This window comes from Panthera uncia (assembly GCF_023721935.1).
Source record: "Panthera uncia isolate 11264 chromosome B3 unlocalized genomic scaffold, Puncia_PCG_1.0 HiC_scaffold_1, whole genome shotgun sequence".
In the NCBI taxonomy this organism is placed as follows: Eukaryota; Metazoa; Chordata; class Mammalia; order Carnivora; family Felidae; genus Panthera; species Panthera uncia.
In genome coordinates, this window is record NW_026057582.1 from 39,103,063 (window position 1) to 39,116,791 (window position 13,729).

The 13,729-nt window shown below is 46.7% G+C and overlaps 1 protein-coding gene and 2 long non-coding RNA genes across 7 annotated transcripts in view; 1 reads left to right on the forward strand and 2 right to left on the reverse strand.

The window, feature by feature from the left end:
* LOC125908749 (uncharacterized) overlaps window positions 1-1,232 on the reverse strand; it is a 67,791-nt gene extending 66,559 nt beyond the window's left edge. Inside the window, exon 1 of one of the 5 annotated variants that reach the window (XR_007453422.1) lies at window positions 1,153-1,232. This is a non-coding gene — a long non-coding RNA (uncharacterized LOC125908749). Of the gene's footprint in view, window positions 1-394; window positions 1,002-1,152 lie in introns of those variants that run through there. The other 4 variants (XR_007453421.1, XR_007453419.1, XR_007453420.1 and 1 more) reach the window with 4 other exon arrangements.
* Window positions 711-4,553, forward strand: LOC125908753 (uncharacterized). Its single transcript, XR_007453427.1, has 3 exons — window positions 711-800; window positions 3,298-3,372; window positions 4,479-4,553. It is a non-coding gene; the product is annotated as an uncharacterized LOC125908753 (long non-coding RNA).
* On the reverse strand, window positions 4,430-6,971 carry SIX6 (SIX homeobox 6). The gene is made up of 2 exons (XM_049611537.1): window positions 6,264-6,971; window positions 4,430-5,141 (listed from the first exon to the last, which is right to left on the reverse strand). The coding sequence occupies exons 1-2, from the start codon at window positions 6,833-6,835 to the stop codon at window positions 4,973-4,975; spliced, it is 741 nt and encodes a 246-aa protein (XP_049467494.1). The 5' UTR covers window positions 6,836-6,971; the 3' UTR covers window positions 4,430-4,972.
* Between the last annotated feature and the right edge of the window lie 6,758 nt (window positions 6,972-13,729).

The following is a 13,729-nucleotide window of genomic DNA, read 5'->3' on the forward strand; positions in this document are numbered from 1 at the left end:
ACACCGCTTTATCTTCGAACCAGGAGAAAAGGAGGGGTGTGGGGAGGAAACCAGTTCGATCCCTGACGCTGGGGTAGGTCTAAAGAGGTTTGGGAATATAAATCCTAGCAGATAGAGAGCTGCCCGGCATGATTCTGGGGAGATTTGTAGGAGCCGAAATGGGAGCGGCCAAGTTTCTGAAAGACCGGGGCTCCGGTGGCAGCGGAGGCCTGCGGAAGTTTGTGCCGCTGCGGGCATTTGGCTCTCAGGACGCTCTGCTGTGGGTCCCCAACCCCGACGGCTGACCCGCGGATCTTCGGGGCTCGCAAAGCCCTCTCGAGGCCTCAGAGCCTGCAGATCCCACTCCCTGAGTATGGAGCCTCTCTGCGCTCCGGTCACCGCTTAGGCAACTCACGCGGCTCCGCCGAGAGCCTGCGGTGACAACTGCCGTTCCCTGGTCCGGGGACACCAGGACGCTTACCGCTGCCGGTCGCGGGCGACCCTGCCCGCGCAGCCTCCTCACACGCAAGGCGGACGCGCGCCGCAGCAACCCGCGCAGGCCCAGACCCGCGGCGCATCGTCTTGCACGAGGCTGGCGAACCGCCGTAGCGCCGTCAGAGGCTCGAGGGCGAGCGCGCGCCTTAGTTGCTGCTGTGGCGCGCATTTGTTTATCGCCTCACCTGGGTTTTTAACCCTTCGCCCCCCCGCCCCTTGATTTTGAGAGGTTTCTCTCCTCGAGCTGTTTTGGGTCAGGCAGTCTAACAATAGGAGTGGCTCCCGGCCTACACGTCTCAGAGCTCCCAGGGCGCTGGACGGAAAAGGTGGGTGTGTGGAGTTGTCACCTCACGGAGTCGCGATTCGAACCCTGGCGGAGGGAATCACCTTCCCGGTACTGGGGACGCACTATGGAATTCTCCCGGGGAAAAAAGTTCGTGCAGACCTCCTCTCTCAGGCCTGCCTTCCCTAGGGGACCCACGCACCCGCCGCCCCTGCCGCCATTTCCCAGCAGGCCTCCAGGGGGCCTCCCGGCCGCGGCCTTCCTGCCGGCCGCTCCGGGCCCCCGCGCGGGGTGGGACGCGCCTCGGCGCCCGGGCCAGTGTGCGAACAATGACCCCTTCTCCCCTCACCGCCGCCTCTTCCCCGACACCGCCCCCCTCGCACCCCCAGGCAAACCTATTAGCCATTCAGGCCGACAAAACCCCGCGGCCCCGCGCATTGTCCCGCGGAGCTCCCGGCCACCGTCATTAGCCCTGATTACGCTGAGCCGCCTGACAGCCCTGCGGGCCGCTCGGCAGACCCCCCATTCACTGCCGCCCCCGGGCCCCGCCTCACAATAGGAGCGGAAATCGTCCGCGCTCCCGCGTCCCGGCTGAATAGAGCAAAAAAGCTGCTTCTCTTCTCCTCCCGCCCCATTCACGTTCTCTTTGGATACAATATTTTTTTCCTTTTTGTTAAAATTAGGGAGAGAGAACGGGGTCAAGGAAGATTTTGATTGAGCTCTTTGCCTGTCATTTGTTTAATGTAAACAAAGAGCAAGTCCTCCCCCACCCCAGCCTCTCATCCCCTCCCTCCCGGATTTTTATAAACAAACTGGAGGAGGGAAAGGGGGCGGGGGGGGGGGTGGCGAGAGCGGCGGGTGGAAGAGGAGTGGGTCATTAAAGTGGAGGAGAGAGGAACTGCGGCATTTGGGGAGCGGGAGCCATCGCGCTTTTGGTGGAACTGGCGGGTGGTTGAAATATTTATAACCGATAAAGGGGCCTGAGTTGGTTAAATCCTCACATTGGTCAGATCCGTTGAATTGTTAGAATGCAGCTTCTTTCCACTCTGCTGGAGTAATTGCTTTTTGGGAAATTGTTACAGGAAATAAATTTCATGAGAAGACAGAAAGGAAACCCATCAAATGGAGATTTCTCCAAATTCGGAAACTTTCAGCATTGCTACTACCTGGAATTAAACACAAACCAACCAACCAACAAACAAACAAAACCTTTCTAGCCTAGGATAAAACTGATATGGGGAGAAAAAATCTTAGAAAAAGAGAATTTTTACTATACCTGCCCATGGGAATTTTTGGACCAATTAACATAAATATCTGTGTCATGATTTGGAACAATTTCCAACACATGATTATCAAAGAATTGACTACTCACAAGAGCAGTTAAGTGCCACCAGGTTTCAGATAAACGTTTTAAAAATAAAGTAATGTGTCACCCCTTAAGATTCTAACATGAAATTAGATAAATGAACCTACAGATTGGTGAAACAGAATAGCTACTTTATAATGTAATCCTTAGGCAACATGTTACTTTAAGCAAATTAGGTGTACTTTAAAGGCTTTCACCAAAGCAGGAAAAAAAGCCCTCCATAACTGTTTGGTTTTGTCTTTTTTGTCAAGCCGTAAATGTTATTTAAAAATTATTTGTAAAGAGAAAGCTTAGCTCTTATCAGTGTTACCCTTTTTTTTCTTGAGAATGCGGAATGGACATTTTCTTCTGCTTTTAGGCATCATTTGAACTGGTTGAGTAGGATGGGATTTTTAGAATCTCAAATGCCTCTACATCATTTACTAATTTGTCCTTTCCCTTCCTTCTTGTACCTGGAAACATCAGTTTAAGAGAGAAAATTTGCTATTTTCTCCAAATGCTGGTCTGGGCAGCTCCTTTGTTAGCGTCTGGAGAGTCTGGGAAACAAGAATGGAAGTCTCTTGATATTTCATTGAAGCGCAATACTCCTTTGCAGATTCAGGACTACAGTGAAACAAGGCAAGCACCTATAGGGCAAAATTTAAAACAGCTCTCATTCCTAGATGCCTTGCACTTGCTGTACTTGCTTGACCTTGAGAGTGAATGCCTCCTTAAATTTTGTACTCTAGGTGCTTCCATTGCCTCATAGGAGTCCTGGCCTTGCTCCTTGGCATTCAAGGAACTAGGTGGGGAGGGAGGGCATTCTAGGAAACAAGAGTCTTCAGGAAGCTCTACCATGCTAGCCTTTCTGGACCCACAGAAGGGCATTTGCTTGCCTTCCTGAAGAACGCCATCTTGATCACAAAGATATCCCCACTCCTTCCATCTAGAGCTCTTGTGCAAGAGAGTTTTGGTTGTTAACAATTCTCTGGATAAGGGCCCCAGTATACAATGACAACAATTTATAAAACCCAAATGAGGCCAAATTTGGTTAAGTGATTTAGAAACCAAAAATCAACCCTTTTTCATGTCTTTGGTTTCTCTCATATATCTTGTCATATGACTGCTTTTTGTCTTCCATGGCTTCACTTATTTTATCTTATTTGTTTGTTTGTTTGTTTGTTTATTTATTTAGGTTTGGACATTGGCACTTCTACCCAAATAAGTTAGTAGGCTTCTGAACCAGAGGACATCTGCTAAGGACAGAGAGGTAAATTGAAAAGAGTCCTGTGTGTGTGTGTGTGTGTGTGTGTGTGTGTGTCAGGAGGAGCTCAAGGAGAGAAGTTCAGCTTAAGTGATTTAAAGATCAATGTCAAATTTTATAATATGCAACCCATTTCACTAGGAAAAAAAGCTTAAGAGACTCTGGATAACATTTACTTTTTTAGTGCAAGGACATTGTTTAGTTTTCTTTTTTTGGTATGTGTGTGTGCCTGCACAAGTTAAATCTAAGAATATTTGATAGTTTTAATCGAGGCCATTGAAGGACAAGGAAGCTCTAGATGACTTATTTCATGTTTGATACAGAGATCAGATTTTTAAAATGCCATCCTCTGCAGCCTCTATTTCACCTCAATATGTGACATAACATCCTTTCCTTCATCTAAGTATCCTTTTTGTGGCAAATAATGTTTGATAAAAACCTTCTCTGCAGCAAGATGTTCATTTAGTTATTAAAACTTCTCCTATCTTTTGTCTTATTTTAATATGAGTTTAATCCTAAATGTAGTATATATCCACTTTAGCATGATCGGGGGGTGCCTATTTTGTATGGGAGAGGGCCTAAAAGGAGATGGAAAACCTTTCTAATTGCAGAGCCTGTGTCAGAATAGTCTTGCATTTTTATAAAATAGGACTCACGACTGAGTCCCAGAGTTTAGCTTCTTAAATTATTCCTGAAAGCCACTAACATTTCATAAAAGTGAGTGTCAGGTGGACAAGCCATAGTAAACCGTGCTTGGGGATGTGTGGAGTTGCCTTATAGGGGATGCTCATGTTGCCAACTTCTGGGTTTAAATATATGCTACATATGCACATGTACATATATACATACAAATATACAATTTGTTGGGCAGGTGGTTATGAATCTACCATGGGCCACTTAAAAAATATACCAGGAGACGTCAGAGAAAGCAAAAGGTATAGAGAAGACTCTCCGGAGACTATTTGTACAAGGGCCCCCTGCCTACCTGGTGAAATGTTTTGTTTTGTTTTGTTTTGTTTTGTTTTGTTTTGTTTTTTTAAGAATCTGAGAGCAGCTCACTTAATTAAGAAAGGTTGATCACCAGGTTTTTATTGTTTGGCTTCTTCACACAGAACCCATCTGTTCGAAACCCTGCGCCTTTAGAAACAGCAAGTTCCCAAGATACAGAGAAACCTACCACGGTAGTCTCTTAAATAAGTAAATAAACAGCATATATATGTTTTGTTTTGTTTTTTTAAAACTTCAAAGCAAAAGTTATACATATATAACAGCGTCCTTTCGACGTGAAATACCCACGGGAGATTCAGGACAGGCGCTCAGCGGTGCAGTTTGGGTTCCGGAGGCATCTCTGCAGTAAAATTCTTGGGAAAAAGCAAAGCAAGGAGAACGTGGCGCTGGGTTGAGCCTCACCGCGGGCCCCTTTAATAGCGGCCGGAGGGCGCCAGTGGAGCCAGGCCGGGCGGAAACGCGCAACCCGAGCCCCGCGGGTCCCTGGCCACCTGGTTTCGGAAGCGCTGGGTTTGCGTGGTCTCTCATCCTCCCTTACTATTTCATTTTGTGTTGTTTTAATAGTGGATTCTGTTTCCGAGTGTGCTGGATGGGCAGCTCAGATGTCGCACTCGCTGTCGCTGGACGTGATGGAGATGGCCGAAGTGGCGGCCTTGCTGGAGAGGCTGGCGGCCGGGCTGGCTGCGGCGCCCAGCACCTCGGGCGTGCCCTCTTCCTCAGCCCTTAGAGCCCGCCCGGAGCCCTGCGACATGACCTGCTGCTGGAGTCTATGGGAAGGAAAGGGACACCAGTCACAGCGCGTAACATAGCCTCCCCTTGCGCCCTCTGCGCCCCCCTCCCCCGCTTTGCATCCCTTAAGCCCAGAGGCTAGCGGATCTCCCACAGACCCCGGCAGTTAAAGTAGGAAAAGTGAGGCAACGGAAGCCAGGAAGGATTCCACAGCTGGCCGCCTCTCCAAGTAGCCCAGCAGTTGTCCCATCCTTCTTCTGAATCCTTTCTGGGCTCCCCATCTGAGATGCTGGGCTCACAGGTTCGTTCGCGGTTGTTGGCCGCCTTTGTGAGATTTACAATACTGTCAAGATAAATGAGGTGTGGGTGACAAAGGCATATCGGGCTCCGGGATAGGGAACCCATTTCCCATCGTGCGTCTCCTCCAGGCGCACGCTCCTGTCAGTGCCCTACAGTAAGCCAGTCGGACCAAAGCTAAAGGCAAAAAGGGCTGTCTGAGGATTGCATGGAGCATTTGGTCCTGGGAGATGAGGCTGGGTTCTTGGACAAAATGTTTGGCTAATTTAGAGCCACACGCTGAGGAAGTGACAAACCTCAACTGACTATAGTTTGCTATTTTGAGAAAGAGTCGTCCACGCGGAAAGAGAACTCATCTTTCATCCAGAAGTCTATCGAAAATTATTTTCAAAGCATTAGAGGACGCATCTGGGCTTTTAAAACGACAACACTGACCTGCCACATTGCTAATAAGTCAGGCTTCGCTTAATAGGAGCCTGGGCCCAGGCTGACAAGAATTTGCTTTGGGCCTTGGGGGTCCCTAAATGTTGCTGGAATTTTAATGTTTACACATTTTAATGTTTAATCTTTCCTCTTTTCAATGCAGCCTTGGTTTTATGACTGGAACCAGTGGCTGGGGCGACCCCCTAAGTTCCAAGAATGAGGGAGAGAATGGAGAACCAAGAGCCCGGAAGGAACTCCCCCCGCCCCCCGCCCCCCTTACCCGCCCAGGATCCCAGAACGCAGTGGGCTCATAACTGAAGACAGACTGAGCTCTCAACTCCTTCGGATCCAAGTCGCTGGGCCCTGGGAAAGGGCCCCTGGGGCGCCTTCGCCCGACCCACCAGGGTGAGCGCAAGGAGCGTAGGCCTCTAGGTACCGACCTGTTCTTGGCTGCAGCCGCCCGGTCCCTTTGTCGGCGGTTTTTGAACCAGTTGCCCACCTGCGTAGGGGTCAGTCCGGTTGCCTGGGCGAGCTCACGCTTTTTGCTGGGGTTAGGGTATGGGTCCTGCAGATACCATTCCCGTAGCAGATGCCTCGTGCGCTCCTTGAAGCAGTGTGTCTTCTGTTCGCCGTCCCAAATGGTGCGCGGCAGCGGGAACTTCTTCCTCACGCGGTACTTGTCCACCGGCCCCAGGGGCCGTCCACGCAGCTTCTCAGCCTCCTGGTAATGCGCTTCGAGCCACAGCGCCTGCAGCTTGGCGTGCGACTCCTTGGTGAACTTGTGGTTTTCCAGGATATGATAGAGCTCGCGGTAGTTGCCGCCGTGAAAGGCCACGATGGCTCGCGCGCGCAGCACCGATTCATTCTTGTTGAGGGCCTCACAGGCCGCAGGGGCCACGGGCAGCGACCAGAGGAAGCGACCCAGGCGCTCTACGTCGCCGCTCTCCTCCAGAGTCTCGCATACCCCGGCCACTTGCTGGGGACTGAAATTCAAGATGGGCAACTGGAACATCGAGGCAGCGCCGACTGCAGCGGGGGCGCGGAGAGCGGAACCGGACACGCAGCAGATGTCGGCGGGCCTGGCGGGGTGCGCCAGGCTCTCCTCGGTGAAGCGGCTTAGGGCAGCCGGGACGCACGACCCGGGCAGCGCGGCGGCGCAACGGCTGGGAGCGAGCGAGCAGGAGGGATTGGAGGAGGTGCCGGCCCCGCCGCCCGGGTTCGGCTCGGCTCCGTTAGGGCACGCAGGCCGGCGAACTGGCGCCGCTACTGGAATGGGCGGATTGGCGGCGCGGGCGCCATGGAGACCCCCTGTCAGTCACTGGCTCTCTCTGCCAATCAAGACTGCGACCAGCGCGCCCGGGTCATTTCAGCACCTCCCCGCTCTCGACAGCGCCCGCCGTTTACCCGTGGACTTTTCCTCAGTATTTTGCAGAATCTGGAGGAGGAAAACACTGGAGAGTGGCTGGGAGAAAGTGGAAGGCAAGAACAGCAGCCTTTCAATACCCTCATCCAGCCTTGTTCCTCCACCCCCGCCCCCCACCCTTGCCAAAAGAGGCAGTGGTGCTACAGGAATCCACTTTGGAGTGATGCGCTGCCTGGGTCAAGAGGTCTCCAGAGGACAATGAGGACTGGGCCAAATCGAAATCCTCCAAGAATTCGCCAAGTTTAATTGTAATGAAACAGAAAACTTTGGGGGGGAGCGCACGAATGGGGAGGGAGGGAAGTAGATCACCCCATTTCCCCCCAGCATCCATCCCCGCATGCATTTTCCCCTTTTCCAGCTGCAAAGCAGCCGAGTGGGAAGCGAATCTGAAGCAGAAGGAACGGGACCAGGGATCTGTTAAGAGGTCAGTTTGGGCTATCCCCACCATCTTCAAAAGCCTCCTGAAATCATTTTAAATACGAGCTAGAACAACTGTCACACCTGATAACACAGGTGTTGACCATGAAGGCAAACACTCAAGAAAGGGAGTTGCACCTCCCCAAAAGTTTATACTTTTCAGCACTAACCCCCCTCCCCAGTTTAATGGACTTCAACAAATGTGCAGCCTAGCCACATCTAGAGTGAGAAGTCACGGGTAGGTCAGGACAGCAACTTAAAAGCTTATTTCAAAGATCTTTTTTAAAAATATTGATTTGCTCTTCTTGCAGGCTGATTTTGCCCTACCCTGTGTTAGAACATTTAACTCGAGCTGAGCTGGGAATAGAAACTGTAACCTTGGCCTTTTTGCCCCAAAGGAATTCAGTACAAGTAGAGAAAGGGGAATCACAGAAATGGGGGTGGTGGTGGAGCAGAAAACCCTTTCTAAGCTGCTGAGCACTGACCCCTCCTGCAGAGAGGAAGGGCCTTCTAGGCAGCTCTGCCTTAGGGCCAGCAGATTGAATTGGCAACTTTTATTGATTCCCAATTGACATCCACATCATACCATTTTCTGAGGTCTCTGTCAAAAGAAACCATGATCTCACCTGGGCCTTTGATAGGGGCTTGTTTAGTGTGAAGAAAATAATTGGGAGAGGGGAGTCCTTCGAAAATGCCTGGAAAACTATCGTTGGGTCCATCCCTAAAGGAATCAGATGGGAATATTCACCTCCGAACTGGACTGGACCCGGCTGTCTTTTCTTTAGTATCAAGTACAATTTGTATGCGGCTTGTACAGCTCTGGTAAATCAGAAGGCAGATAGATAGCACAGATGGTTGGAGGTGTCAGGTCAGATTATGCTACGCCTGAGTGCAGGGCAAAGCTCGTTCTGACGGAAAACCCTGATATTATTTTCACAGATCTTCACAGTTCACTCGAAAAAAATAGCCTAGGTTGGGGGTGGGGGGAGGAAGCCCTGCAACCATTTACATCATTTCTGTGAGATTGCTAGCCGCCTCGATGCAGAGGCTTTCTTTTCTAAGAGTTCATTTTCTTGAAATGCGACAGGGCAGGGGCAAAATGCAGAGGGCGGTGAGTATAATGTCAAAGCACAAATCTTTCCTAGCTTGGGGCGATTTCCAAATTCGCAGAAGAAACAACTTTTAGTGGAAACATCGAACACAAATGCCCAAAATACGCAGTATAGAAAACCCGGGCCTTGGGGATCGGGCAAGGGTGAAGCGGAACCCAGGAAGGCGGTGGTTCCCGGCACCTTCCCGGCCAGGGAAGGAAAGAATCGCCTCGCTCCAGTTTGCGGAGGTTTCTTATTTTTCCCTCTCGGGGTGTCTCCCCTGCCGGCTCCCCTTAGCAGAATGGCTTCACGTTCACCTTCCACGCGGAAGAAGCCGAAAGCCTGGGACACCCTACAGCCCCGAACCCAGAGAGGACCCCAACACATGCACTTAGCCGCTGGAGGTGAGAAGTTGCCGGTACCCCCAGGGGACCTGCCTCCCCCGCCCTTTTGCTGAACAGTTTGAAAACTGCGAATTCGGGGGGAAACTGGCTTCTTATCCTTAGTTTTCTTGAGCAAGTTGTGTTAATTTTCCAAGTCTACCTTCCCTCTCCAGGAAATGGGAATATCCCGTTTCTTGGACAACGGTTCTGCAAATACTGGGGGAGAGGGGGCGTTGGCTTCCGTGCGTTTGGGGCTCTCAGGCAACCGGGACCAAAATCTTAGGTTGCGCTGGAGCGGAGGGAAAAGGGCGCTGGCCAGAGGTTGCAAAGTCCCAGTTCCTCCAAGACTCCCTGTCTGGACGCTAGGCGTTTGGGGTATGAGAAGTGTCTAGAGGCCGGGGTCTACTGTCAGAAGAGCCTATCTTCGCCATCCCAGGGGATTTGGTTTAATTTTATTAACTCAAACGAATAAACTACCTCTGGGAAAGTTGGGATCACGTATTCATTCATCACAAACAGAAGAAATACATACTCCCCCACACACCCCAATCCCTGATAATGAAAAAAGCTCCGCCGGGTTCCTTAAAAATAATCCCGTTGTGGACAAGGCGGTGACCCCCCCCCCCCCCGCCGCCCCTTAAAGCGCCAGGTGAAAGTTGTACCTTAGGGTTGACTGCTTAATTTTACGGAAAGATAGATTTTTACCAGTTTTGAAACTTTGCACCAACCATCCGGGCAACCTCCTGCTTGCCACCCTCAACTTTATTTTTCTTTTGCGTTTGACCAGGAAACCTAGAAAGCTCAGCGGCCGCCCCTGGCGTCGGGCCTATCTGGGCAGCTTTGCAACTTTCTGTGGTTGGTTTGCATCTAGTAGATTTGGGAGGCCTTGGGCAGATGCTAGGTTCTCGCTGGGAATCCAAAAATTCTATTCCGCTTTCTGAAGACTCAGTTTTACTTCACAAGGGAAAAATATGGAGAAAAAAGCTTGTAGAGGACAATGCCCCTGGGCAGATTCTGTGTTTAATTATTCAGTGCGGCAGCAGCAAAGTACTCACCCCGCACCACCCCCGGAGGTTGTGAGGTTCATACCAGAGATCTTCAGAGTTCGTCTGGGATTTCTTGTGCTCATCGATCTCACCCCTCGTTTTGCTCTTTCTGATTTTCTAGAGTAGAGACACACGTGGAGCCCCCGTTACACCTTGCTGAATGGTTTGCCAGCTGAGAGCGCTGCTTAGAGGTCAATACAGTCTTATCTCTTGTTTTGTTTTGTCTGTTGTCCTGGTTTGTCTTTGACTTTTTCCTAAATCAAACACATGTAAAATAAGTGATATATTTTCGTTTTCTTTCCTACATAATTTCACATAGTCAGGGATTTGAAGAATGTAGTCATTGAGGCATCTGAATTCCTTGATAAAGACATTTGTGCTGCATGTGAGAGTCATAGACTGAAAGACAATGAGGTCCTAGCCTTTTGTGTAAGTTCATTTTGACTTTTGGGGGAGAGATCTTGGTTTCCCTTTCCTTGGCCTCAAAACTGTGTGTTGCTGGTGGGTGAGAATAACATAAAAAAGGATCTGGGAAATTTATCCATGGTTTATTTTTAAGATCTAGAAAGTTTAAAAAACATTTTACTGTCTTTGAATTTACAGTATTAAATTCACTTTCAAACATTTATTCATATATTTAGTATTGTGATTTTCAGATGATACAATATGCATAATATAGAAATGTTTGTTTCTGTATTTGGTTGTCTAAATCTTTAGATTTTAGAATTAATTCAATATCCTACTTTTAAAGTGCTTACTGTCCTAATAAGATCCCAAGGTAGATTGTGCTATTTCATGCATTCTTCCCCTGCCAGTATGCACCTTGTAACAAAGAACAGAGATGCCTCTTTATTGTGTATTCTTGAGAACAAACACCATTTAAGAAATATTTTGTAGATTTCCTGGCACTGTGAGATTGACTGGCAAAATTATTACAATTCAATAATTTAAGAGATTGAAATATATTTGTTGTTATTTGCAAAATTATTCACCAATTATTTTTTAAATGACGTAAAATTGCATATGTTGTCAAGTGGAGGAAATTTGTATAAGTTTAAATGTGGGAAAATGTACCATTTGAAAGTGATTATTAATTAGCAGTGATGTGTTGTTTTTTTTTAAATGTTAGGCTGACTATACAACTCTGTTTCGACTTCTAGTTTGTGGTTAATCCTAGGCATTTGTATTTAAACCAAAGAGTATATTTCAAGGCCTATTTCTTGTTTAAACTATGCTCTTAAATTCACTTTTCTCTTTCTTCTGCTTCTGTGGCATAAGTCTAAATCTGCATGGGACTAACTATACCACAGCATAGCTTGCTTAAGACTATATATCAATGGGCTCTTGTATGAAGGATTAATGCTTTAAAATGTAACCCGCATGTCACTAATAAACACTTTACTATCAGTAATGAAAATTAGTTGAATGAGTGAAAGAACGATTAATTCATACTTCTCTACCGGAACTTTATTTTTTTCCACCAGCAAATTATTTTTGGCCATTTTCAAATCCCGGATCTAAAACATACATAGAAACTTTAAAATTTAATGAAGTGAAAGAATGCAAGTTTGTTTATGCCCTTTGGGATGAGCCAAATATTATTCATGTAAACTGTATGTGTGGCACATACATGTATTGATTACATGTATTATATGAGTAAATAATCATTTCCTTCTAATACTGTAAAATCAAATACAGGTATTAGCCTCTAATAAAAACCAAATTCTCCTAGTAATCCAGTTGGTTAGCAGAAAATAGTTTTAAAATACATATATACATACATAAAAATATTGTGTTGTAAAAATACATTTACATGGCATCTTACCTTTCAAAACAGCAAATCTCAACAAAGAGCAATATTACTCCCACTTTCAGGGGACATTTAGCAATGCCTGAAGATATTTTTGGTTGTCACAACTGGCATCTAATGCCAGTGGAGGCCAGAGACCCTACTAAACATCTTACGATGAACAGAACATTCCCCCACAACAAAACGTCAATAGTGCCACTGTTGGGAAACCCTGCTTCAAAGGGTCTCAAAATAATCAACAAGGCACAGACATATAAAGCCTGCTAAAATTCTGTTTATTCTGGAGTTGAAGCACTTTCAAAGGAATCAGTGCCCTTTTAATTTCACCTTAGGCCTAGTCCACACCATTGAAATCTGTCCCTAAGAGCCTATTGTAATTTTATTTCTTCTTAAAATTTACTGTAAATAATACTTATGGTGACTGAATACTTATACACTTAGAAATGTCTCTGGGAAAGGTGGAGTTTTCCTTCTATCATGTTGGAATTTATATTTTTTAATTGATGGGACAGGCAACAATTGTTGAAAAGTTACTGCTCAACCCTTCTCTATTTTACAAATGAATAAACTATGAAGATCAAAGAGGTTAAACAGTTGCCCATATTACAGAGCTATTAGTGGCAGAGGTAGGTCTAAAACACAGATTCAAACCTCTGTCCATTATATACCTTGCTTTCCTTACCCATGGAAGATGGTATAATTCCAGTTGAGTTTGAGCACAGAGGATCTGAACTGCTCTCTGTAAAGTCTTATGCTACTTCCTGTTGCTGTGACTTTTCAGAGGTTGTCTCAGAGAGATTTAAACCATTCTGGGTCTTGTCAAGTGTTATACCCTTGCAGGCCCTAAAAAGGCCCTGAATCTCAAATGTGACTCGAGGACTTCTTTGAGGGGGTGGGAATGTTGGCATCAGGGTTAACTGAAGACCTTTCTCTGAGTCATCACGCTGTATACTACAGGAAAATGGGACTAAACACAGCCTCTTGGGGAGGAGAGATTTGAGTTGAGGTGCTATAAGGCTTGGTTTAAGTAAAAAAAAAAAATCTGAACTCTTTTGTCAGGTTTTTCAAAAGAATAACAGTGATGCTCACTAGCATTTCTATAATTAACAAGCTGTCAACATTTCTATTACAATCACAGAAGTCTATTACAGACCACAGAATTGTGATAAATGTTTCTTTAGGTCTGAAACGTTAGCCTTCATCTTCTTTTCAGCCTAAGGGCAATTTTTGAAACCAATTTTGTTTCAATCATTTTGGATCAGTTGTGTGGTAATTTTGGAAGTGCAGATGCTCTAGGCCCACCTATTGAAATAAAGATTTTTAAATGGAAACACAGAGAGGAGTCTGCTTAAGCCCCAGTGGGGACCAGCTGCAAAGCTCTGGTAGGAAATTACATAGACAGACAGTGGGAATAGATTTAGAAAAAAATCTAGGGATGTGTGCATGTTTCCTCTAACAGCAGGTTTTCTTTTCTTTTTTTTTTTTTTCAGATATTTCACAAACTATGGAATTTTAATTCTCCTCTTTTTCTGTTTTGTATTCTATCTGTTATTACTTTCTCTATTATTCCTGGGTTTTGGTGAAATTAGTGTAAGATAATTTCTCATTACACCTATTAAAATCTAGGCTGAACTGACTTTTTGGAATATTAATATTTAATTTTTACCCTTCATTTAGTTAAATTTTCTTCTGACCTCCTCTCATCTCCTTTGTGCTTATTACCTACTTTTTATCCT

Excerpts from the sequence above, each read along its gene's own strand:
- SIX6 (XM_049611537.1), bottom strand. The coding sequence starts at position 6,835 with ATGTTCCAGTTGCCCATCTTGAATTTCAGTCCCCAGCAAGTGGCCGGG. Across the intron at positions 5,142-6,263 it reads GCGGCTGCAGCCAAGAACAG|ACTCCAGCAGCAGGTCATGT; the intron begins GTCGGTACCTAG and ends TCCTTCCCATAG.